The sequence below is a fragment of the Alosa sapidissima genome, chromosome 8 (assembly GCF_018492685.1).
Source record: "Alosa sapidissima isolate fAloSap1 chromosome 8, fAloSap1.pri, whole genome shotgun sequence".
In the NCBI taxonomy this organism is placed as follows: Eukaryota; Metazoa; Chordata; class Actinopteri; order Clupeiformes; family Clupeidae; genus Alosa; species Alosa sapidissima.
In genome coordinates, this window is record NC_055964.1 from 24,611,357 (window position 1) to 24,638,259 (window position 26,903).

The 26,903-nt window shown below is 44.4% G+C and overlaps 1 protein-coding gene across 5 annotated transcripts; it reads left to right on the forward strand.

Moving 5' to 3' along the window:
- Nucleotides 1–553: 553 nt before the first annotated feature.
- On the forward strand, nt 554–26,732 carry slc20a2 (solute carrier family 20 member 2). 5 transcript variants are annotated; one of them, XM_042100492.1, is made up of 11 exons: nt 556–738; nt 13,751–14,432; nt 14,824–14,964; nt 15,176–15,261; nt 15,891–15,987; nt 16,110–16,229; nt 16,951–17,160; nt 17,717–18,308; nt 18,699–18,884; nt 19,771–19,855; nt 22,860–26,732. In XM_042100492.1, exons 2-11 carry the CDS (start codon nt 14,147–14,149, stop codon nt 23,022–23,024), a joined length of 1,968 nt encoding a protein of 655 aa, XP_041956426.1. In that variant the 5' UTR covers nt 556–738; nt 13,751–14,146; the 3' UTR covers nt 23,025–26,732. The 5 variants fall into 5 exon arrangements, with proteins under 5 accessions (XP_041956430.1, XP_041956426.1, XP_041956427.1 ...); XM_042100493.1 differs by lacking the exon at nt 556–738 and adding an exon at nt 2,133–2,463; XM_042100495.1 differs by lacking the exon at nt 556–738 and adding an exon at nt 2,509–2,735.
- The last annotated feature ends 171 nt before the right edge of the window (nt 26,733–26,903 follow it).

Genomic DNA, 26,903 nt, shown 5'->3' on the forward strand with positions numbered 1-26,903 from the left:
CAAACGGTCAAATGGTGGTTTTCCGACGCCAATGCAGTATCCCTGAGCGGACAGCGTGTCCGGTCGGGATGTGAGGATACGTTGCGCGTGTGTTGTTGATGTGCAGTTACATAACTATTCGATGAGCGTGGCCGCGCGCACGTGGTCGGCCCGCTCTAACAGGCGACACAGTGAATGAATCTCAGCGCGTAACAGGAAAACTGCGCATTGTCTTCATACTGTCTCGAACATTTAAATGTCTAAATGTCTTAAAAGTTACTGCTACATGTCTATTTTTTTTAAATGATATGAGGTAATTTGTAGTCTACATTTCCTTGTAAATTAGAATTTAGAGGAAAAAATAAAACACAAAAACATGATGCATTGAGTAGCCTACATGCATTGCGAGAGTGGGACAGCAGGTGGGGTGGTGGTAATGTTCATTAGTTTGGACAGTTGATACAATTTATATTATTGATTAGTTAATTGATATAAGTCGGTATGTGTCCAAAATAATACAATATTTCACCGATACAGTTTTCTTCTTTGGTCCCTGTAGCATGCGCGCTCATGCCCCCTGATCCCTCCGGAGCCCGGATGTTCACTCTGCTTAGGACAACATGGTCGCCTGACGGAGCAAGACGTGTTCACGAGCGTGCTGGAATCTCTGTGCATTCTCACCGCGATCGCGAGGTTAAACCAGCTGACGGCTAAGCAGAGGGGAACTGTATGTGCCTATCTTTGACACAGAGCTTTCTGGTAAGTGTATTACAGCTCTACATGACCATAGTAACCTTTAATGTTGTATTCGTCTCCTGTCGTGCTGCGTACTGGTGAACAATAATAAAGCTCTCACAGTTGACCATGTGGAGCGGAGTCAACAGGCTGTGGTAATGTCACATTTGGTGATAATAGGCTACTCTTAAAATCGTATTATTCTGAATGAAGTGTAACAAAACGACGCGAGGCACTGACACCATCCTTCTTTTTCACTGTGACTTAGACTGCTTAGTCGAATGGAGGGCTTAGCAGACGTTACATTGTAGCTGGACCATATTGGCGTTTAGGAAGACGCGCGGTGTTGATCTCTGGTTGTCAAGTCAAGACATCTATTCAGTGGTCCATGTATTTGTTCTGCAGAAACAGCGTATTGTGAATGGCTTTGGTTGTCTATGGAAAGAGATCATATTCATCTGATCTGTGAACTGCAGAGTGAGTGTCTTAAGGCAGTTGTTAATGTTGTTAATGAACACGGACATGAATGAGTGCGTAATATTATGACCGCAGGTTGGGTTGCTGTAGGTCAGCTGTTGTCGCCATATAACTTGAAAATACATCTTAAGACAAATATTGCCACTAAGTACTTAACGTAGTCCTGCTAGAGTCTGCGCACGCGCAGCTTTAGCGAGTCTAGCAATCACCAAATGTGGTCGCTGGCGATGAGTGCGTGCTTCAAATCAATGCAAGGAACCACGCGATGCTGGACACTGAACAGAGAAGTAAAACGTGGTTGTTATCAGGCACCCCGTGTGTCTGGCATAGAAGGGGCAGGAGTGGACGTTAGGTTATTTCCTCAGCCTGATGGCGAGGTCCTGACAACGTTATCTGCTGCGTGTCTTTTAGCTGAGGAGATTTATAGTGACTGTCTCATCTCATCTGTGACCTTGGTTAGGGCAGATTGCAGGAGCCTGCATCATCATGAGCATCAGCTGGGTGCCTTTCAGTATGTGGTACATTGTATATTTGACTAGCTTTGCTTGTTGGCTCATTGGCCCACGGGGAATAAAACTGATTCCATTGCCTATCCTAAATAAACCAAATAAAGTCATATAAACAGTCACCCTGATCTGAAATCATCTGTAACCCAGTGTGAAAGTAGTGACCTCCTTCCACCACTGCTCTAAACACATTGCACTGAACCCTTGACTCAGAAGAGTTCTGGCCATTTTGTACCCAAATTCTAAGAGCGGTTTCCATGACTTTACAACCAGTGGCCCCTGGCATCTCCGTAGCCTTTCTCAGGCTGGCATGCACTCCAGCCTCAGCCACTGAGTCAGTCTGCCTTAAAGGAGCAGCAGTCTACATGAGTACATGTTGGTTTGTCTGCTTCATTCTGTGACACTCTCATGACTCGGGTGGCTTAAATAAGACTGTGCACTCTAGGCCAAAGCATTCTGGCTCAACAGGGCAATCCACAATCTACCAGCGCTTTCATGTAGGCTTTTTTTGTTTTTGTATTATGAGGGTCATTACTGGTGGATTTGTCATTGTCTCTCCAATGCTTAGATGAATAACGGATTGTTTTTATATGTAGCAGAAGCTAAGGAGCAGAAGATGTTCAATGAAATGGACATGGAAAGTCGTTTATTTGGGCTTTGTGTTGTATATCTGAGACAGCGGTTCTCAAACTTTTCACAATGAGTACCACCCACGAAAACAATTGGCTCTCCAAATACCACCATTATGACTGGCATTAAAATACAGGTGCGTAAGCCAATTCAACTACATATTTTGCATTGTACATACTGTTTTGCGTTGTCAAGTCTTTATGAAAAGACACCTTGGAGACTCCCTGAGTACCACTAGCGAGAGTTTGCATACCACCAGTGGTACCCGTACCACAGTTTGAGAACCACTGATCTGAGAGATACCACAGAAGTCACTATAGAATATAGACACTATATTCTAGGAGACTGTGATTTAAGGTCAGCGGTAGTGCTACGATTGAGTGATGACAGCCAGCAGACCTGTTGCAGGTGAGTGTGGAGTGTACAGGTATCAGCTGACCTGTTTCAGATGAGTGTTGAGTGAACTGACTATAAGTATTACTGATGTGCACAGGTAGGCACAAATGTGCATTTTATCGCACAGTTCAGGTTTTGCAGGTCTCTCTCTCTCTCTTACTGTTTGCGTATCTGTCTGTCTCTCTGTGTGTGAAAGACAGAGCCCCAGCAGGACAGCTGCTTGTTTTCCCTGTGCTGTCTCATGTGTAGCTCATGTGACAGGCCTATTTCCAGCATGTGCCGCGGACACCTGACACCTGTGGGCCCTCCAGTTCCCACCAGCCCATTAAATCCCCACATATACAAGTTCTAAGCCTGAACCCACTCCTTAAACCCTAAAACAAATATTGATCAATACAAAATAAAAATTAATCTGTTACACCCCAAGCCTCCCTTCATCAGCGCTTTGAACCTTAATCCTGTCCAGAGCTATACAGTAACCTTGTTGGTGTCTATCTATCCAAACCTTAAAATTGTTTTTGAACTCAAAGCTGTGAGTGCTTTTAAACCCCAAAGTTACGCCTTTACAAATTTCCTGCTGTGCTTCAAATCTTTACTCCATCAGTCAGTTCAACTCCAGCTTAAACTTGTGTTCAAACTTTAAGACCAGTTTAGTTCCTTAGTCCCTAACTTAATGCTGCTTTCATCCCGTTGCGCCATCTTCAACGCTTGACCCTAAAGACCAGGGCTGCAGTCTGATAGTCTTTTGTGCTGCTTAGGAAGGTTCATGACTGAGTTAAATGACAACGAAAGTGTCCAGGTGACATAAGAGCGGTCAAATCGTCCAAAATGGTCAGGAAGGGTACTTCAATGTTTCCTTTCCTAGATGCACTTGTTACCCTGGACTATCCTTAAAAGTAAACGGAAGGAGATAATGCTGTCCAAAAATGTCATGTGGCAGCAACATTTAAAGCAAGTGTAAGTTGGGTTCTCTTAGCACCTTCTATTACAGTAGGCTGTCTTTTCTTAAGTCCTGATGAAAAATGGCAGAAAGGACATAGGATGTAATTTTTTATGTGACTATTCGACCGCGGTCTACATATTTTTCTACCTAATGAACCAATGCTTAAACAATAACCTTTTAAGCCCCGGGACTTAATCTCTACAGAAAACATTATGACCTAAAGCCTATAGATTCCAGGGGGACTGCTGCTGCTCAGTGTGAATAACTAACACCACCCAGCGCAGTCTTGGAATGCCAGCCAGCCTGTTGCAGAGCGCAAAAGGTGCTTGCTCTCCCTGGGTTGTTTACATGTCGCCATGTTTTTCCTGGTCCATGTCTCCAGAGATGGTTCTGTTTTGGGCTACAGTCAGTCCTGTGTCAGGTCGAATGCTGATTCAGTGCCGCCCTGGACTTAATGTCAGCTCTGTGTTATAGGATCACATTGGTTTATGCGGCAGAGCAATGATACAGACCTGATGTGTGTATTAGACAGGGATAGACAGCTCAACCGAGCGTCCCTTCATGGTATGTGTTTGAGCTTGTTGTGCTGGCATGCGGGAGGTGTGATAAGATTGGAGTGCCCTGGCTGGCAGCATGTCCTGTGGAAAATAGACTCCATATTTTCCAGTCTGACAGGTGCTTGAAACTCAACTCTTGCTTTCAAACAAACAATGCCAGTTCCTAGCTTCTTAGGATGATTCATGCAATGAGTCAACAGGTTAAGCATAGCATCCTGACCTTACAAACCAGTAAACATAAAGTGTGTGTGTGTGTGTGTCAAGCTGTTTTGTCCAATGACTTTGTGTCTGTTTAGTCCTCTCTGTAATGGCTTACATAGGGACTGTTTGCCTGTGTTGTGTTAAGTTTTTTTTTTTTATTTATTATTATTTATTAATTATTATTTATTAAAGGGAAATGAGTCCTATCCTTTTATTAGGATGAATGGACTACATTCTCAAGGCATCTTTCACGCGGTAATCCACAATTCAATCAAGGTCTACATAAAAGCGCAGAGGTCTTGGAGCATTCAGTACCTGGTTAAGTCTGAGTTCAGCGTCCTCTGGTCGGGATGTCAGTCAAGCGAGTGGGCTATTGAATGCAAGGCTTTGTTGGGGTTGACACAGTAAATCTAGAACTCTGGCTCTACTTTCACTTACTTCTTATTACAAATGCTTTCGACTTTCCCGCTGCTTTGTGGTCTCCTTGCCTAGATTCATTTTTAGTGCCTAAATCTCCTCTTAGATGGTAGACTTTGCTCTAGGAGTGTTTTGGGACTGGGTTTTCAGGAGGGACACAGGGAAATGGGTGTTTGTTATTGGAGTGGTTTCACTGGCAGAGATCGCATGATCATAGGAACAGATGATCACAAGGTCTGAATTTGCAGTACAGTGATGTGCTGGAGTCCTGCCAATACACACACACATACACATACACACACACACACCTCTTATGTTCCAGTCCCTCGTACTGTTACTGACGGTTAATGCCGTCCATGTTATAATGTAATTCTAGAGGTGGTAATTGTCAGACTAATCGGGTATATTTGAGGGTATGAAAAATCAGATTTGTATGTTGGAAGTAGCTGTCAGACTCATTACTCTCTGACTCAATTTAATGTCATCTGGGCCAGTTTAACTGAATAACATAGCTGTGTAACTAATGGCATATCTGCCAGCAAGCATTGTGGGCAATTGTCATTGTAAGTGGAGGCCTAAAGCAGAGTCAGTAGCCTACCATGCTGAACTTTTGCTAAAGAACATCCTAGAAGTAGGTCATGCTCACCTCTACAATGCAGCCAGGAAAGTACACTAATTATTAGGCTACCAAATTTTGTTTTCTTGCTTTTTGCTCGCAGTTTTCTCTACACAGCGCCCCCTACAGCTTCAGAGTATATATTTTACGGCACCTCTTTCCCTGTTCCTCCGACAACGGTTTATTCTGCTTCTTTTTGCCAGCTCTGCCATGACGAATGTCTGAGAAGCATGGCGTGTGTGTGTAGTGGCATAAAGCAATTCATTACATTGTGAGATATTCTGCGAGACTTTCTGACTCTGAGGCCGGTGGCTCGCCGGAACAAAGTTGCAAGGCTGTTTTTTTCTGCTCACAGACGCTCGGGGGAAGCAAGACGGCCACCATTCAACCCGGAAAAAGTCATATAACCATTCCAATGACTCTGAAGCTGTTATTTTAAGGGAAATTAAGCTAAAAAATTACGTAGTTCCCCTTTAACTGTTTTTATTTCATTAAAGGCTTCTCAAACAGTGGTAGCTTCATTTTACCATCGCTTGGTCCATTAGCCACTGCAAAATAATATTTGTAAACAAAGTGTGCGATGCCAAATGTTCAGATAGCTGAATATATTTTTATCATTAAGTCCGGTCTGATAACTGATTTTGTACATCTTTGGAGGGGGTCATTTTTCCTTTGTGTCACAGACCATTTTTTTTAGATGAAAAATGTTTAGACCCAAATCCTCAGGCCGCCCTAATCCGTTAAATCTATTCAGAGGAGAGAAAACTGAATAGTTACCTGAGAGAACATTGGAAGTGCTCTGTTTGATTGGCAAAGGCTGTTCATGTCCTATCAATATAAATAAATATTGCAGCATTCTCTCTCTCTCTCACTCTCTCACTCTCTCTCTCACTCACTCACTCACACACACACACACACACACACACACACACACATACATAAACAAACACTCCAAAGTACAGGTCCCCTGGGCCAGGACATCACTTGTTTGGGACTAATGTGTATGAACTCTACCACACTAGAAAGGGCAGTGCATGTTTTCATGGACCAGATGTGTTATTGCTGATAGAATTGTGCTTGACCGGGCACCGCACACCATACAACACAAGTGTGTTTTGTGCCTTGATTGTGATTTACTGTAGGCGGTTTGTGGGAAAGGAATTATCTCATAAAAGCCCAAGAGACAGGGAGTGTCTGCTATACACCACATTACAGTTACGTTAGATAGTCAACACATTCTCTCTTTCATTTTGTCTCTCTGTTTCCCTCCAGTGACAGTTCATCCCCCTCTTTCTGTCTGTCCTTTTGCTTCACCTCCCTGTCCTCTAAGAGTCCACAGGCTCAGGCTGAGGGAGGCTAATGTGCAAAATAAATAAATGAATGAACTTTGTGAGCATTTCTCAATGACTGGCATACACATGCACACACCTTTATTCTTACTCTTTATCATTGAAGCAAAAGTAATTAAGTTCAATTCAGTGGGATTGCCCAGATAACATCTTAAGTTGTGAATGTTTCCCACAAGCCCAACCCATTTGTAAATGTTTATGGGCAGAAAGAATTTGTAGTGGCTATTGATTGTACTCCCACATAGAGATGTGTTATGACTATGTTATGGTTAGGGTTACAGTATTTTAATAATTTAAATATGAACATATGAACAAAACATCCCGTTTTTAAAAAAGTTGAAAAAGCCTACAGTAATTTCCTGTGTATTAGCCGCATTGTGTATAAATCGCAGGACAGTGTTTTATGCAAGTTAAAAAAGTGAAACCATATTAATACCATATTAACTGCCCGCGTGTATTAACCTCATAGCTGAAGAAATTTAGCAAAATCAATGTATAAACCGCGGCTAATAGATGGAAAGTTACGGTACATTAAGCATAATAGTAATAAGAACCATCATATTAATTAGATTAGATTAGATTCAACTTTATTGTCATTGTGCAGAGTACAAGTACAGAGTCAACGAAATGCAGTTATATTAACAATAGGCTATGTCTTAGCATATGGACCCTTTCATCAATAAAAACAACAACAATGCTTGAACGTTCTATTTGGGCCCCAATCTACTTCCTCTGCATTAAGATAACATATGGAATGTTAAAAAGGAAGCCTTGTGGGGCCAACTATGATGCTGATAATGGAACTCTCTTGAAAGGGTCCATATTTAGCATAAGAGGAATAAGAATATGTTTGAGGGTTTAGGGATGGGGCAGAAAGGGTGAGTGCATGAATGTTACATTTCGCTGGAACTAACCGACTGGAAGTGAGGACGTGACTGGAAAAGTGATTTTTAGGATGGAGGAGTTGAGAGTCTAGCATGTAAGGGCACTTGGCCTGAAGGACTAGGGAGCAAGAGCTGATGTGGGGATAAGGTTGACATTGAGCGGCACTTTGTAGAGTTAATGAGTGCATGATCCTGCCACAGAGAGGAGATGGCTGTGCGGGTGCTCTGTTTGGTGTAGGAGGAGCTCATGATCTTTGCATGAAAGAGGCGATTGTCCTCTCGTCCAGAAAATTATGTCACCAGTGGGCATCCCTGCTGGAAGGCTTGCTGAAAGGCTGTTACTGAGAGGACCCATTTGATGTCTTTGCGTGTGTGTATCTGTTTGTGTGTGTATCTGTTTGTGTGTGTGTGTGTGACAGAGAGAGAGAGAAAGAGAAGGAGCGAAGGGGATCCATCTGTGTGGCCTTCAGCTTGTAGAGGCTAGCGTGTGTGTGTGTGTGTGTGTGAGCGTGTATAGGCTACATTAGTGTGTAAACCCATAAATGGTTCGTTTGCATGCTAGTGCGTGTCTATGGAGACGGTCTCCTCACACTGTGAGGTTATGCGGTTGCACATGTGCGTGAGCGTGCATGCCCTGTGGCCAGTCCTCCCGCCCGCCCTCCTACCCCATAAGCCCTGGGGCTCAGCCCTCATGTTTGGGGAGTGGAGTGGCCGCGGGTAGCAGTTGAGCAAACTGCCCCCAGCTGGAGTCAGAACTGACGGAGTCTCAGCCCAAGCGGTCTCACGGGGGCAGTCGTAGCTTTGGAACATCACGATGATGCCAACCTTGACTATTGAGCTGAGTCAACAGCCAGCCCTAACAAGACTGGTTTCCTGACACTGAACCTGTCAAGTGCACCAGTCGCCTTTGGGGTTTACTATTTGAATCGGAAATCTGCTATGAGACGTGGAATTCTTTTAGAATGTCAGACAGACTACACCAATATTTCCTGCTCACGCTTGAAACCATGGATGTGTCCACCAGGCATGTATTGCAATACACAATAGCTTATAGGAGATGCAGCATACAGACATGTTGGGTTTGAATCACGGTTCCATGCAGAATGGAATAGATTGTCGCGTCATGTCATGTACCTTTGAGTATAGGCTGATCTGACTCTGGGGGTGTTCATTTTGACCTGGGAAAGAACAAACTTGATCTTATTCATAGATCATCTAATTTGTGGTTATATGAGTGAGGTCACTGCATCTGCATGGCTTGAGTCTCTGGCCTCTGCCTCCCTGGTCCTTGCGGCCAATGCCTGATGTAAATATTATGGATCTGTGATGGGACTACCTCTGTCTCTGTCAGCCTGTGTCAGGCGTTTTACCTCGTGTTGTGACCTTGCCTCTGTAGTAGGAGCAGGAACCTAAGCATGGCCCAGAATGCCAAATGAGACGATGAGGCAGGCAGCACATGACTGCAGAAAGGGATGGCATGTATGCAATCGTACGAATGTGTTTCGCTTTGTAATGGAAGTTTCCTCGTAAGTGAACCAGGCAATTAATTTCCACTGGCGCTGTGCTTTGGCTCTATTGGTATGCAGGGTAGATGCAGTGCGGCAGTGCTGCTCATTCAGGCCTTTGAGCCACTCACTAGATGCCTCTACTTCACTGGCATGAGTAACAGGCTATTGTAATGTTTTCTGTATCCTTATAATGTACTTGATCCTTCCAAAATGAGGAGTTCATACATATTAGATGGGCTATGAAAAATGCTTATAGCTTATAGTCAGTGTCAGCCTCTTACGCTTTTCAGTTCGGGTCCGATTGGTTTATGTCTCTTTATATCCTGCTGTAAGTGATGGAAATGCATGTGTAGTCTCTTAATGCTCCCTGATAGGAAAAGCTATATCTGTGTGAATAAATATTCCTGCAGTGAGATTTTATCAGAAAAAAAAAACAGATTTATTTGAACAGCTAACAGGTGTGCATCCGGTGTGCGGAGATCAGGTGAAGGTGGCTGGGTCGCACAGCGTTTGTGTGTGCAACTGAACATCTGTGTTTTCCAGCAGTTGTCTGTGTGCTGTGTTAATGTTGCTTAGTGCTGTGTGTGTGATGGAATTATTTTGTGACTTAGTGATGATGGCATCTATGATTGGTGTCCTTGGTCGGACTGCAGTAACTGCCTGTTACTCTCTCTCTCTCTCTCTCTCGCTCGCTCGCTTGCCTTCTCTCGCTCTCGCTCTCGCTCGCTCGCTTGCTCTCTCGCTCTCTCTCTCTCTCTATCTATCTCTCTCTCTCTCTCTCTCTCTCTCTCTCTCTCTCTCTCTCAATGAAATATTTCCTGTTCAAATATGCTTCTTTAGCACGACAAATCATCTGTTGCATTGCCAAAGAATTCACAGGAACAATAGAAACAAATATAGTCTATGTATACATACAAAAACAAGAAAACATTTACAAACATTTACACTGTTTCACTTAATCAAGGCACTGAATGTATGTGTGTGAGTCTCTCTTTCTCTCTCTCTCTCTGTCTCTCTCTTTCTCTCTCTCTCTCTCTCTCTCTTCTGTCTCAAAAAATTCTCTCAATCACACACACACACATACACACACACATCGATGTCACCCCCATCACACATACAATACACACATCGTCACGCCATCCTCTCACATTCTTGTCCTGTAATAGGCTATGTAGCAGCCAATCCTACTTGGCCAGCCCCCTCTCTGTGCTGTCATTGGCCATCTTGGCTGTGATGCAGAAGCCTCTCTTTGGAAACAGTCTAGACTGCAATGCCTCAGTGCAGCTTCTTTACCTGCTCAACCTGCGGCTGCCTCTCATTCTCTCTCTTTCTCTCTATCCCTCTCTATCCTCCTCTCTCTCTCTCTCTCCATCAGCAGTTATCTATCTGGCAATCTACCTCTCCATATGTCTGTCCATATATGAAATTATTTAGCATTTTTTAAATGTACATTTGATTTGCATCCGTTAGCCCTCCATCACAATTCTTTAGTCTATTTCTCTCTGTCATCACATCATACACTTCCCATCTTCCCACTAATCCCCCATCCCTAAACTGCATCCCTAAACTGCGTCCTGCCACACGGAAGGTGAGTACAGCTGACCGCACATGCCACACTGTGATTTTCTTTTTCTCTCTCTGTCTTTAGACACACACACTCACACTCACTTGCATCCTTTCTTTTTCACTGCTGTCTTTTCCTCTGCCTTCTCTCTCTCTCTCTCTCTCTCTCTCTCTCTCTCTCTCTCTCTCTCTCTCTCTCTCTCTCTCTCCCTGTCTGCCCTTGTCTCCCCAGGAACAATTTCATTTTAGAATTGCTGTCAAAGTGTGTGTGTGTGTGTGTGTGTGCGCGTGTGTTTGCGCGACCTCTAAGTAAAAGCAGAGCAGATAGGAGGAATGAGCAGAACAGGTGCCTTAGACACTGATGTGTCTTGAGCTAATGGAGCATAATGAAACTGCAGTGCCCTTGAAAGTTCCAGCACAGTCAAAAGACCGTTTACACGGAGACCCGTTCCCATACGGCAGATTATTATCCTTCAAAAAGGCCTCTCAAGTGCCAGACCTAAACATGTCGCTTGTTAGCAGGATTGTTTTCTCAAATGATCTGTTGGTTTGGCACCTGTCCCATGTGGAAATACATCCTACTGGTTGCGTGTCTAAGGTAATGCTATCTACAATTATGGAGGGGCTCAAGCTCCAGCTATTAGGAGCAAGCAAAAAAGAGATCAGCAAAGCCATGCTAACAGTCCAGAAATATCAAATCTACCGAAGGACTGTCAGCGTCTGATTTCCAGCATTCAGAAAGGCTAACTTGCTTTCTTCAAAATGCTTATGAGCAACAGTGTATATCTTTGCTCATTGGGTCATTGTCATCTCAAAGAATGTATAGGTCAGCAGGGCTGATATGAATTCCTTGTCAGAACAGGGACATAATGGGTGTGACCTGAATGTAGGGGAATACTCACTTATTTATTTTGACACACCGACATTCTCTCCATCACCTTTTGGTCATTCCCCCTCACCCAAACACATGCCCAGATAAGTGCTTTCCCAGTCATTAAGTCCACAGCTTTGCTCAGATTAAGTAAATACCAGCCATGAAATGTAATTTAGGAAACGGTAAGACACAGTGGAATTTTCTGCTTCTGCGCCTTTAATAACCTGATGGAAAATGAATAAACGTCATGAGCCGATTCTCTAATACACTACCCTCCCAAATCCTATGGCTGTGTACGAGTCTAATGCTTGCCTGAACACTATGGCACACATGCACATCCAAACTCCCAGCACCTTCCCCTCAGGCTATAACAGAGTCTTTCCAAAACCCCTGAAAAGGTTTAAGATCAGGAGATTAGCCAATCGTAATGTCGAAAGAATTTAACATAAGGAATGACATGCTAATTTACTTTGCCTTTTCATATCCCCTCCAACGCCCCTGGCTTCTGTTCAACAGCACCTCACTTAGCCAACGGCCAAAAGGTCAATCAGCCATCCGAACACAAAGCTCTGCCAGTTGAATGTATTTTTCTAGTTCAAACTGTTCTGCACTGTTATGCACCAGCTCAAAAAAAGATGTTTTTTACGGTGCCAAATGCAGAGCTATAATCTTGCTAGAATGTGCTGATCCCTACCATAGGCCCATATGTTGGCGTGAGTGGTTATAGGAAAGAATGTTTCCAAACATGCTGTGGCTACACTGCGTTCGGTGCGCACACAGATGGCAAGAAGCAGACATTTTTAAATAAGATATGAACTTCATGTGTTCATGTGACCCGTGCCACTCCCTATTCTCTTGTATTGACCTTGATCATGTAGTTAATTCTTAGCCTACTCTGACGGTAGCTGAGCCTGGAATTGATCTATTCCCGACATGGCATGGATCTGCTGTTACAAATGAGAAGATGACATCTCCAGATTTAGCCCTGGCATTCTCAGAATAGTTTTAGGCGCTGGATTGTACGTGATGATCATTAGCATCTTCATCTTCACCAGCATCTTCTCCCCATATTTTGCCTTCACAGGAAAACAGGAAATCTTCTCTACTATTCAGACTGACATTCAGAGTTGTGAGTTATGTGCTTATGTATTCTTATGACAAAGATGACACACCAGACCTTGACGTTGACATTTTGTTTATTTTTGTTATGTCTATAGTTTGTGTACATCTCTGATGCTGGTATAGAGTGATTCAGACTACTTTGTACTGCCTGATCTCCTGACCTGGCAATGACCTCCAAGGAGAAATTCAGTTTGGTATTAAAATCATTTCAAGCCTTTGGTTGCTTAGTATCAGAACTTTTTCTGGAACTTTTGAGTCTTGGGACAGATGCTTGAGCTTCAGTAAGACCCACATACCACAGGCCTGTTGTCCTCAGACCTAGGTCCAGGGGGTTCCAGTATTGTCCAGTCTGCAGCTGTGAATGTTTTGAGAAAGAGCCACAACCTCTGCTGAGTGGTTTGTTTGTTTGTGTTTTGTTTGTTTTTGTGTGTGTGTGTGTGTGTGTGCGTGTGTGTGTGTGTGTGTTTGTGTTTTATGTGTGTGTGTTGGTGCTAGGAGAGCCATAGCTGTACATGTCTCAATACCAGCTCTGTGTCAGTGTTGTTAGCGTTGCTTGTGTGTCCCAAGAAAGCGGCACATCATATGTGCATGTAAGTAAGTACACAGAGACATGTGATATTGATTGCAGCAGCTCTGTTTCTCTCGTGATCAGGGCAGACCACAAGTTAATGCTTTGAGAACGTGTTATGCTGTGTTAGTCTGCCTTCCTCAAGCTGTTTACATTTAATACCCTCCACACAAAAGGATAATCCCACTCAGAAATGCCCCATTCTTCCCCTTCAAGTTGACTTATTATTACACACTGTGAGTACACACACACACACACACACACACACACATGCCGTAACCACACACACACCACACCGTAACCATACCACACACCACACCACACACTGGGGGGGGGGGGGGGATCTCCCTTTCCTTGCTGTGGAACTTTGAGTCATCTGTAGTTTTCTAAATGTGTTTCTCTCTGTTCTCTTTTCTGTTCTGCAGGGTAGGGGGTCCTGAGGATTGCTTTGCAGAGAGCTGAAGGATGGACTGCCATCTCTGCCCTGCTCCTCCTGCTCCTTCTCAGATGCAAGTCCGACTGATCAGTTAGCGCTGCGCGTCTGCGCTAATCTCTGCTCCAGTTAGCGCCGCTCCTTCACAGGCAGCTCCACTTTAGTTAGTGGCTGAAGTTAGCCATTAGCTTTGGCACTAGCCACAGCGCCGCTTAGTGCTTAGCGTCTACGCTAACCGCTGTTTCGGTTTGGGGCTTGGATTTATGTGGACAGCTCTCAATCAGTTCCAGCCTCGGGCTCTAAGTCAGAGCCCTCCTCACCTCACATCTGCCTTAACTGAATATTTTTATTTTTATCATTTGGGATTGTAAGAGCAACAAACGTCAAAATGCTGGATGAATATCTGTGGATGGTGATCGTGGGCTTCATCATTGCCTTCATCCTGGCCTTCTCGGTGGGGGCCAACGACGTGGCCAACTCGTTTGGCACGGCGGTGGGCTCGGGCGTGGTGACACTGCGGCAGGCCTGCATCCTGGCCTCCATCTTCGAGACGCTGGGCTCCATGCTGCTCGGTGCCAAGGTGGGCGAGACCATCCGCAAAGGCATCATTGACGTCAACCTGTACAACGAGACGGTGCCCGTCCTCATGGCGGGCGAGGTCAGCGCCATGGTCGGTAAGAACTCCCAGCATGCTACTGTGGAAAGGACATTCAGGCCCAAGTCTATTAGCCTGTATTGCTGCGTGGCCCTTTGTACCTTTTTTGTTTGTCTGACCTGGACCCATCGGACACTCCGTCTGTTCTTCTCTCTCACTTTGTCTGACTGCGTGTTCTCCCACCTCTCTCCTCTACCATCCTCCTCTCTCCTGCTGACGTTTTGTCCCTGTACTGGTCACCTGTGTCTTTCTGACACTCTCTTGTCTCTCTCCCACCTGTTGTGTCTGCCTGTCCCTGCCTGTATTTGTCTCTCAGAGAGCGTATGACAGGAGAGCGAGCGCACCGATGCTCCGCGTTCTCAGGTGCGGGAGCGTGTTTCCTAATTCTCACTCTGTGTGTGTCGGTCCAGGGTCAGCAATATGGCAGCTGATTGCCTCTTTCCTGAAGCTTCCCATCTCAGGAACACACTGCATTGTGGGAGCCACAATCGGCTTTTCCATGGTTGCTATTGGCACCAAGGGCGTGCAGTGGATGCAGCTGGTGAAGATCGGTAGGTGAACACATGCCTCTGTGTGTGAGCTGTGTCTGTATGCATACAACTTTCTGAATAATGATCATGTTCTAGTAAAAGAACTAGGGTATGTTGGTGTGTCTGTGTGTGTGAGTGGGTTTGTGTCTGTGTGTGTGTGTGTGTGTGTGTGTGTGTGTGTGTGTGTGTGAGTGTTCCAAGTTGACACAGCCGAGTGTTGTCTCTTGTGTAGTGTCCTCCTGGTTCATCTCCCCTCTGCTGTCTGGTCTCATGTCGGGACTCCTCTTCTTCATCATCAGGCACTTCATTCTCAGCAAGGTCAGTCTGAATAATTTACTCCACGTCCACAAATCACTGAGCGTATTACTGAATCTGGGTCTGGCTTCCTATAATCTCATGAGCCCCACGCTCTGGGACTGCAATTTAGGCTGCCATTCTAAACTGATGTTGTGTCTGACACGATTTCATGTAAAATAGTGTGACATTGCGATGTTAAACGATCCACTGCCCTTCAGAATATGAAGTCGTGTCATCTGCCCTGCTGGTCTTAAACCTCTCATGGATTGTAATGTGTCTTATTTTTACCCTCGTCCCCAATAAGGGGCCAGAGGGTATTGTAACCAGGGCTGTCCATTTGTCTGTACGAGGTGTGAGTCCGCTCCATAAGGATCTTATTTACTCTTATCTCTTACTCTTATCAGTATCTTTATTTACTAGAAAGTCCACCTCGTGGTCCACATGATGGTCTAGATCAGGATCACTTGACTGCTCTTGTTGAGCATGTGAATTGGGCTGATACTAGGAAATACTATGGGATGCCTTGGTCTGATACCAGTAAAAATGCCTATGAGATGACTTGATCTGATACCAGGAAATGCTATGGGATGTCTCGACAATTTCAATACGCCTGGTCATGTTGCGGTTTTGTGTGTTTTGTACCCCTGCAGGATGACCCCATGCCCAATGGCTTGAGGGCCCTTCCCCTGTTCTATGCCACTACCATTGGCATCAACACCTTCTCCATTATGTACACTGGAGCCCCATGTATGGACACTTTTCACACACACACACACACACACCCACACACACACACACACACACACACACATGGGATATAATGTTTTTGTCTGTTTCTGTGAAATGACTAACCTGTGTGTGTGTTTCAGTGCTGGGGCTGGAAATGATGCCAGTATGGGCGATTGCTTTGATAACGTTGGCAGGATCAATAGTATGTGCAGGGTTGGTGTGGTTCTTAGTCTGCCCTTGGATGAGGAGGAAAATTGCTGGTGAGTATAACTCATAACACATGGGTTAGTCAGTCCAGAGGCATCTCAGGGTTGTTGCAGACTCATACATGTAATAATATACATTTTAGGTCATACATTAAAATGTTACACAGGAGGTCTGAAAAAAATTGTTTAGGATAGATCAACATGAAACTGACAACTGATACAAACTTTGTAGCCCAGATAGAATTTATCACAGTTCAAGATTATTTACTTTTATAACCCTGGGACTTTTTTGCTGCTACTGCATTGAATAAGACTTTGATTTCTTAATAATCATGTTCAAAAGTCTAGGATTTAACTAGGTACTGTACTCTTCTGTTCTGTACTGTACTGTTACAGCTACTGTAACACAATCGTAATATGACAGTTGTTTTAGTAAGTCGTAATAAGACTTTGTCCAGTTAGATGACTTCTGACATTAGTCTTAAAACGAATGTGTTGTGTCCAGATAGGGACAACACAGTTTGTGTTGTTTCCTTTTTTTTTTATTACACAATATGTGTTGAAAATAACACAACTTCCGTTTGAGTGTAGTATAAAATACATAGATAGGTGTTACTGTCAGGCTTGTACTGTGTATGTGGAGAAGAAATTATTGTGTGTGTGAGTGTGCGCGCAAGAGAGAGAGAGAGAGGCTGTGTGTGTGTGTGTGTGTACGTACATTTCCGTTTATGCGTTCATCTGTTTCTTCCATCTGTGTTTGTGCGCGACCCTGTAGGCCAGTTGAAAGAGGAGCACCTGTCTCGCATCTCTGATGAGAGCCTGGATAAGATTCCTGAGGAGGAGGAGGAGGCGCCCGTGTTTAAGGAGCTTCCAGGGGCCAACGGGCCCGACGACTCAGTGCTGCCACTCACAGGGCCCACCACGCCAGAGGCCAGCGGCCTTGCCAACGGGGCCGCCCCGCCCCCCCCCAACGGCCGCTTCTACGGTGAGTGGCTCCAGGCAGTAATGCTGACGTCAGAAGAAGTCAGTATTGTGGTGCTCTGCACAAAGACTAGTGTTGTTTCAGAACTCGGCAAACACAGATGGTTTGTGACTGTGACATGGCTTACACAGAGGTAGTATTTCAGCAATACTTCTGTGAGAGAAAGGGTTGTGTTAACAGTGGCCATTAATCCAGCAGAGTGAGTGCAGAGTAAGTGAGATGAGGACCAGGGCAGTGTTTATTAATATACAGATTGTACATGTTCCAGTAAGTGTTCATTAGCTCAGGCTGCACTTGGAATTATTATGGTCTGACCTTTGCTGGAGTTCTTTGACTTACTAACAGACCTGCTCTAGGCAATAAATCAATTTATTTTGAGAGATTCTTGATGTAAGTATCATCTGTCCGAGTAATAGCTTTTAGCTTTCATGTTATCACATTTCTCTTTCAACTATGAAGCCATAAGACAAATGGCGTGCATTACACCAAGAAATATTGGAATCCAGCGGGAGCCTCTCCTCTATAAATATAAATAAATATATAAGTTCTCTGCTTTCAGGTCGCACCCACTCCATGACCAACGGCTGCCTGAAGTCTCCCGTGTCCAACGGCAGCTTCAACTTTGACCACATGCGCAGCGACGGCCAGGTGTACCACACGGTGCACAAGGACTCGGGCCTGTACAAAGACCTCCTCCACAAGATCCACCTGGGACGCCTGGAGGACGAGCGCAGCTCGCGCGCCGACAACAACTACCGGCTGCTGCGCCGCAACAACAGCTACACGTGCTACACGGCGGCCATCTGCGGCATGCCCATGCAGCCGCTGCGCTCCGAGGCCGCCACCGCCACCGAGGACGCCGAGAAGCTGGTGGCCGACACGGTGCTCTACTCCAAGAAGCGCGTGCGCTACGACAGCTACTCCAGCTACTGCAACGCCGTGGCCGAGGCGGAGATCGAGGCGGAGGAGGGCGGCGTGGACGTGAAGCTGGCGTCGGAGAAGATGGGCACGCCGCCCCCTGGTGGCCTGGAGGACTTGCCGGAGGAGGAGAAGGACGAGAAGGACAGGCCTCAGGTGTTCCTGCTCTTCCACTTCCTGCAGATCCTGACCGCCTGCTTTGGATCGTTTGCCCATGGAGGCAATGATGTCAGGTACTGCCCTCTTCAGCACCACACATTTCATATTCATCTTTTACATCCAGTGATTTGCTGTTAAATAAAAACATGTCCAAAGTACCCTTTTGCACCTGGAATCTGTATATTCATGTACAAACAAATGTCCTATCACACCCCTGCCCCCATCTGATGCACTTTAGCTTGTCACTTCAAGAATACCCCTCAAAGCCTTGAGCAGCATTCGTGACTATTCAACAGCCTATCAAACAGCCTCAGTACGCCGGGCTGGGGATTGGACATATCAATATACTGGCTTTATATTGTATTCAGTTGTGTTTAAATGACTCAGGTTCACTCAGCAGCACCTTTGCCTGTTTCCTCAGTATTCTCAAATGCCCTCATGACTCTTTGTCTTGGTGCGTGCAGCAATGCCATTGGACCACTGGTGGCGCTGTGGATGATCTATGAGCAGGGCGGTGTGATGCAGGACGCGGCCACACCCATCTGGCTGCTGTTCTACGGGGGCGTGGGCATCTGCGCTGGCCTGTGGGTCTGGGGTCGGCGCGTCATCCAGACCATGGGCAAAGACCTTACCCCAATTACCCCTTCCAGGTGAGATGAGGGGCACACACCTATGGCTTAGATGCTCAAAGTTGGACACACACAGCAGCAGCTTACATCTACATCTACTTTACAACTTTATACCAACGACTCATACTATCAGATAGAGCCAGTCTGTTCCTCACTCTCCAGCTCACTCACACCTGCCACTCAGTCATATATTTGCCCCCACACACACACACCCAAACCTGCCACTCTCACCCCTGGAGCCATACGTCAAGTACACCTGTCCACCACTAACAAGGAGCCGATGTTTTCACATGTCAAACACTAGAGCACCCAAGTCTATGTCATATCCCTCCTCACACACACCTGTTGACATAGCCAACATTCCGTACTCAATAACAATGGATTACACCAGAAGAGACCAGCAATTTGGGCCTGTCTCTCACCACCTACTGTACTGTTAGTGGACATCTGAAATACTTGCCTGTTCCACCTTAGAAGGCTTCCACACTCATCGGCAGACACGCTCAGACACATGCAACCTTGCACAGACTCATTACTCTTACCAAACACCTGCCACTTACACCGCACAGCAATTCTTGAAATATTCCCCATTTCACAATATTATTTTCATCTCTTAAATAAGTCATCCACAAGCATGGCTAAGATCATTGAAAACACTAATGCTTTATCCTTTTAAGAGCACATATGCTTCCAATCACACAGTTATGATGCAGTCTGCATGCATACTCTATAGACTTGAATATGCTGTTGTCTGGGCAATGAGTGAGTGTGTGAGTGTGTGAGTGTGTGAGTGTGAGTGTGAGAGAGAGAGTTTGTATGTGTGCGTGAGGGGTTTGTGTGCGCGAGAGAGAGTATGTGTGTGTGTGTAAACGGAAAGTCTGACCATGAAGAATATCTTTTGTTACAGTGGATTCACTATAGAGTTGGCCTCCGCACTCACTGTTGTGCTCGCTTCCAATATTGGAATTCCTGTCAGTACCACCCACTGCAAGGTATGCTGGGTAAAAGGCCACAGGCCACCCCCGCCACACCCACTGTTTGGGGTCACTGTGCACGCAAGGGAGGGGGAGGTGGTATGGGCCTTCCAATGCCTATCAGAGGAACTGCACAACCATACACACTCAAACCTACAGGCATACCAACACTCTGTCTCACACACAAACCACAACCATACACATTCCAAGATGATCAAAGGAATTACCCTTATAGCAACCAGCTCAAACCACATACAGCACTCTCACACTAGTCAGCAGGCGTTTACACAAACAGACACGGATTCTCACATAACATGCCAGCAGGCCGTCAGTCTGACACACCGACACCCACAGACATCCCCAGCGTGTGCAGTCCTCTAACCTCCCCTCGCCTCCCCGCTGCGTAACAGCTGCATGCAGTCTGAGTGTTCCAGAACCTTCTCCCGCTGTCTGTCACGTGGGTCCTCGTCTCTCGTCTGCTCGCCCTCCCATGGCATGCTGGGAAGAGTGGGCGGTAGGGGATTGTATGTCGTGTCCCGTGACCCTCCTGTCTCATGCACGTGTTTGTGTTTGTCCTATTCTCTTGTCCTGTTTCTTCACAGTGGTTTTTGCATTGAAGTAATGACTGCTCTAACAGTGGTTGTTGCCTCAAATGTGGGCATCCCCATAAGCTCCACCCACTGCAAGGTATTGGAGAGATGTACAGTAGCCCCTTCCCTCCCAAAGTAGCAACCAATCATAGCACATTTATTCCAAGACTAAGCCGATCGCTTTTCTATTACTCTTTTCTGGAGTTCTGCATCTGTATGACCAGAGTTTTACGGTAAACGTAAAACCTTACACTTGCAGATCTTTCTACAAATGCACATAAGTGACTTACACCTGCACATGTTGCATCAGCACAGTATTACACAAGCACACTTCCTTACTCACAGAGTATGGTAGCACAGCTTTTCACTCACCTTATTATTTGCATTTAATGTACAATAATAATTATGAGGAGCATTAAATTATTGCTGTTAACTTACTAAAGTTTCATAGGCTCCCGTTTTGCCTACATGAGTGGTTTTTACAATAGTACAGTTTGATACATTGTACTATTAAATCAAGAGAGGTATTGCATTTGCAATACAACATTAATGAAAACATACAACCAATTTGGAAAAATGCTCTTTTTTTGAAAGACATTTTACTGCAAGTGTAGTTATTCAGTGTAATCAAACTAGGCAGGTGTCCATTGGTTTTCACATGGCTAACAGTTCAGATTGGTTGGTCAACTCTGTGGATCTCTGCTAGTGGCTAATGTCATATGAGAGGCTTGCTGAAAGCTTAAACTGAGCCCTGTTGGCCCAGTACTGGTGTGGAGTTGGAGGTTTTTACCAGTGCAGCTCAGAGAGGGGAAATATAGAGGAATGCCCCGTTCATCACATCGCCATCAGAATCCAGCCCTTCCCTCCCGATTACCCATCTGTCCACTTCATAGACATCTACTCTAACTTGCGTCGTCCTGCTGATTGGAGGCTTACTGACATTACAAAGCAACTTATAGTATACATATATATCAGCAATAGGGCCATAAAGCACTTATAGTATACATATATATCAGCAATAGGGCCATAAAGTAAATCACTCCATTAAATAGAATTAAGAGAAAAACTTTTAAACATTGAAAATGCTTACGTAATGTCTCCTAAGCCTTCAAAATGTGTCATTGCTAGTGACTTTGTGAGGAGCACTTTGTGTACTGATGTTACTCACCTGAAACACAATTCCATAAATGCTCAGTGCCACTGGTGGTCTACAGCCAAACAGTTGTCTGTTAGCCAGAGCCTGATACTGCAAGAACACGTTTGACTCCACACAAGTCTCTGCCAATTCCACATACAGTAACACAACCACATCAAACCATCATGTAAATATATAATGCAAAAAGTTGGCATACTTTGTATTATCATATTCTCAACCTAATTTCGACTATAATTATGATCCTTTCAGTTGCTGAATTGTATGGCAACTTGTAATCACATTAGATTATCACATAATATACAATATTGTATCACACCGACATGCCATTGTAATTTAATGTCAGTCTTTCATCGTTTAACTCTAATGAAATTAGAGTTAAACTCTACTCCAAATCACTTTTTGATAAAGTCAGAGAATTGCTCTTCACACTCCTCGAGCTGTCCCTGTGTGTGCACTCAGAAAAACTCGGGTTCGCAAACAGGTCAGACTCATACGGAGCTATACAATATGCAAGCCAGTCAACGCATCTCTTCAAGAGTTTGGAAGTGAGGGGTAAAATTTGACTTGCTGGCTCAAATATCAACAACCATTTTGCTAGAATCGTGGACTCTACATTTAATTTACTCAACTTTGAGTAATGTCAATCCCATCCAGACTCTTTGTCTTTAAGATGTTTTTTTTTATTAGTAGCTATAAACATGATGTTGGATTGCCCTATCGTTTCTTAAAATTAACTTTGACAATACCATCTATTGACACTGAAATCAAGTTGGCAAATCTTATGCCACACCTGACACTAGTTTGGGCAGACCAACCCTTTGGTGTCCCAAGAGATACACCTGTGGATTCAACTTCGACAAAATCGACAATTGCTCTGGCTGTTACCACAAGTTGTTACTGCTTTCAGTCCAGTCAATGCAGTCCATTACTGGAATTCTACTGTAATAATGGAGTAGAAGTATGTGTTTCTAGTCTCACTGATGGTAGAGGACTGCTCTGTACATTTCAAGCAGGCCTACTGTTAGTGGAGACAAAAACACATCCAACATGTTAGATGTTTGATGTAATTACACTTATTCCTAAGCATAATTCCGTCTTAAGCTCCATCTTGATAATATTATTCATATGTGATGAGCTTGTAAACTAATCCTGTGAATTCTCATGTAGGACTACTTTTACTGTGAGCATTAATAGATGTTGCTCTTCAATGTGTGTGCGCACACATGTGTGTCCGTGTGTGTGCGTGCGTGTGTCTGTGTGTGGTATGTGTGTACAGGTGGGCTCTGTTGTGGCTGTGGGTTGGCTGCGTTCCAAGAAGGCGGTGGACTGGCGACTCTTCAGGAATATCTTCCTGGCGTGGTTCGTGACGGTGCCAGTGGCCGGCCTGTTCAGCGCGGCCGTGATGGCTCTGTTCGTGTACGGCATCCTGCCCTACGTCTGAGAAGGAGAACGAAGGAACAAGAGAGAGAGAGAGAGAGAGAGAGAGAGAGAAGGGAGGAAGACTAAAGTGCAAGAGGGCTAGCAGAAAGAGGTGTGGGAAGGAAAAAAGGAAGGAGCAGGGGGAAGATAGATGATGGGGACAGTGTTCAATGAAATGCTGCCAGGAAGTGACATGGAAACTTCCTGCTGCCAAGTCTGCTCTTTTATTTATTTTTGTTTGTCTTTACCAAATTTAGCTTTTGTACCCGAAGCAAACCGGACTCTTTGGTGCAGTGATGTGACACTGTATTTATCATGCAAACACAGGTACTATTGAGTAAGACATATGCACACACACACACACAAACATACAGACAGGCACACAGGTCAGTGGTGTGCTCCCGAGAAAAATACTAATACACTGGCTGACCTCGACGTCCACCCTTCATGCCATCAGCACATTACCCTTGACCCCTGACTTCTCACCTGGCCAAATGAGGGTTCCATAGGTATTTGTGTTACCATAGAGATCCTTTTCTGAAGGCAGTGGTCATATTGCTGTGGTTTTTTTTTAAACAAAGCTTTTTGTTTTAGTACTATATTGTACTGTCCTTTTCTGTACATATTCTTTAAGATGTGTTTTTGTTTCTTGGGTTTTCTAAATAATGTTACACTATTCAACACTTTGGAAGTTCTCTCAGAGTTTTCAGACTACAATGCCCAGATGCATACATAAACACACGTGTGCACACACACACACACACACACACACACACACTGATTTGCTCTCTCTCTCTCACACAAATGCACACACACATTTTTATTTAATGAGTTATGTTTTAGTTATTTTATGTTCAGCTGAAATTCATGACATTTAAAAACGTATTAGTTATTTTACTGCAACTTACAAACAAGTGTTGTCACAGTTGAGTGGGGTTCCTTTCAAAAATAGGCCAGATATGTTATGATTCTTTCACCTTCAATAATGATCACTTGCTTCAGGTGTCATTAAATAACACAAGAAATCTGAAGACCAGTTAATTCTCTTGCCGTCTTAACAGAAAAGTTTGCTGAAGCTAGCTGAAAAACTGAATAGTTTCTCAGTCATTTTATTTTAGTCTTAGCATCTCAAATGAAAAGTTTTAGATTGCAAGTTAATTGCTCTCTGATACTAGTTGCAATAGAAAAGCTTCAGAAGAGCTTTTTTTCCATTTCATCTTTTGACCATTTCCCATGGTAACAGTTTCCCATGGCATTTTGCCAATTATTGTACATATACAGCCAGCATGATACTGTTCCCTGGTCTCCACCAGCTTGAGCTTGTACTGCCATCCAGTGGGGTGCCAGTGTTTGCTAATAATAATGCCATCTCCACCACTGTGATGTCCTAAAGCTGCCATCCAGGAATCCCACTCTACTGTAAGCTCAGAATAATGCCATCCCAGAGTCCCACTGCATGTTCAGGTCGTATCGATGCCATCCAGTCACATGCCAGTCAGAGCCCATACTAATGCCATGACATGACCTCATGCCGCAGTGAGGCCAACAAGTGCAGAATCGGCCAAATATCTGCATAGTACTCTCTGCTTAGGAACATATCAACACACACACACACACACACACCAAATGTACAGTATAATAGTGAGAGCAACTGTTACCATCTGTAGCCAGTAGCTCCCACCCGTCTGATTTGTGCTCAGCTGATTGTCTTAGTGACGCGTCTGGGCCCTCTGGCTCCCTGCTCTGCAGGCACTCTGAGACTGGATACCCAGAAGCTTTGCTGTAGGCCCACAGTGATTGTCAGACAAGTATGTGATCACACACAGTAACCATGCCAGACATTTTCTTCCGTGGGCCTACAGCCAGATGCTTCACTGTGCGCCCACTGAAAAAAAACAAAACAAAGCTGTTCTAGCAGCGCCTGGGAGAGAAGGCTTCTGTCGGCTCTAGGTCCAATGAGAGGGCCGGTCGGGTTTGCCCTCGGTCCAATCAGATTTTGAAGGGCTGGCTGAGTTGTCCTCTGCTTCTGAACAGTTTGGAAATGTACAAAATGCGTGGCTTTCAGAATCAACGCAGTGTTGCTGTTTATGTGGTGTATTATTTTTATCTGTCATGAACAAATCTATGCTTAAATGGCCATTTGCCTTGTAATGTTGTGCTTTACTGTTTGTTCCATACAGTAACTTATCAGTACTGTGGTGTTTACATCGTAATCATATCTAAAAGTATCTCATCCAGTTGCCTAATGATGCCAATGACAAGACTAATCTCCATCGAATTCATCCGTCACAATAGCGAGATGCGTTTCAATTTTATCGGGAGTTTTAGTAGGTATTAGTGTGAAGTATGATCTGATATGTCTTTACACTATTACGCTGAAATGCATTGTGAGTGTGATTTAAATAATTAAGACATTAGATATAAAAAATTTCATTAAACTATATTTTTCTACATATCTGAGTTTTACCTGAGAGAGAGAGAGCGAGGATGAGCCGGGCTGAGTTGAGGCCTGGTGGAATAAGAGCCCACGTCATGCCTGGTCACATGGCATTGGAGTGGTCTCGTACACTAATGCTGCGCCCAGATGGGTGCCCATTTTTTTTTGTTCTTGCACAGGGATGTCTCCTGAGCAGTAGAGACGGTGTGGTTGGTTTCCACAGATGTTGACGCTGCCTCCATTTTGCCAGACTGCCATCTTATGGCGACATGGCCACGATTGGCATGATGTGTTCATAAAAAAAAAATGGAGGCACAGCGCTACCAGGCCACAGGCTCCCTCCACTGTTGAACAGAAGGTGCCATATTTTCCATTTGTAGAAGCAGTTTGTGTGTTATTCAGAAGAGCTTATCTCTTCTTAACATAACCGACTTCAGGAGCTGGAGCCCAGACTACTGAGGGTTGTAGCATAACTGTGACCGGCCACTAGCCAGTCCACAGTTATTTGTAAATATCCTGGTTAACATGTAGCCGAAAGAAATTGGGCTTGCAGTCAGCTGAGATGGTTGGGGTACTTCATATGTATTAGATGGCTGTGTAATAATATTGTTAATGCACAATTCTCTCTTGTTGTTGAAGTATAGTGGCTTTGCAGTTGACTTTGTTTCGTTGTATGATGTAAACAAGGATTCTGTGAGTACCTAGTGAAAAAACTAACTTGATCCACTGGTCAAAAAGTGATCACTATCCTCAACCAGCTCTAGAGATGTGTCTGTGTGTGACAAGTTCCCAACTCAGAAATCGGCTGTCTGACCTTAACCTGACTCTAAACTAACTGCAGACCTTTTAAGGCTAACATAATTCTTTGACTAACCTTAGGATAATCCAACCCTAATACAAAAACCAGCGTGCTGGGTTATGTTGTACATCTGTGTTCCATTGGTTGTATCACGTCTGTGGAGAGTTGTAAAGTACAAACAATATATCCATGGACTCCTGTGGATATTCAATGACCTCTGGGGTCCCAAAAAGGTATTCTCATATCAGTTTTCACCCAATGAGGTTTAGCAAACTACATCTCTCTCCATATTCTGCTGCACCTTTGAGAATGTTGTGGCCCCCGCAAAGGGTACTGCTGGCTGTTGCGCTGTGTCTGTAGAACCAACCAAACTCTTCATCTGCGTATGTAATGTACTGTACTTTTACTGTTTTATTTCTTTAAAAAACTTAGTGAGAATTGTCTGCATTTGAACTAATTAAATAATGGGAATAAAAATGAGAAGAATACCAACATTTTCTGTGTATTGTCCTTTTGTGCTTGACTTATTTAGAGTGTTGTATTGATAGTGATATAGCACTGTACTGTATCGATATAAATTAAGGGATCTGAAATTCATGTCGTTGATGGGATTTTGCCTATCATAGAATTTTCCCTTGTGATGTTTATCACAATCGGGGGCATTC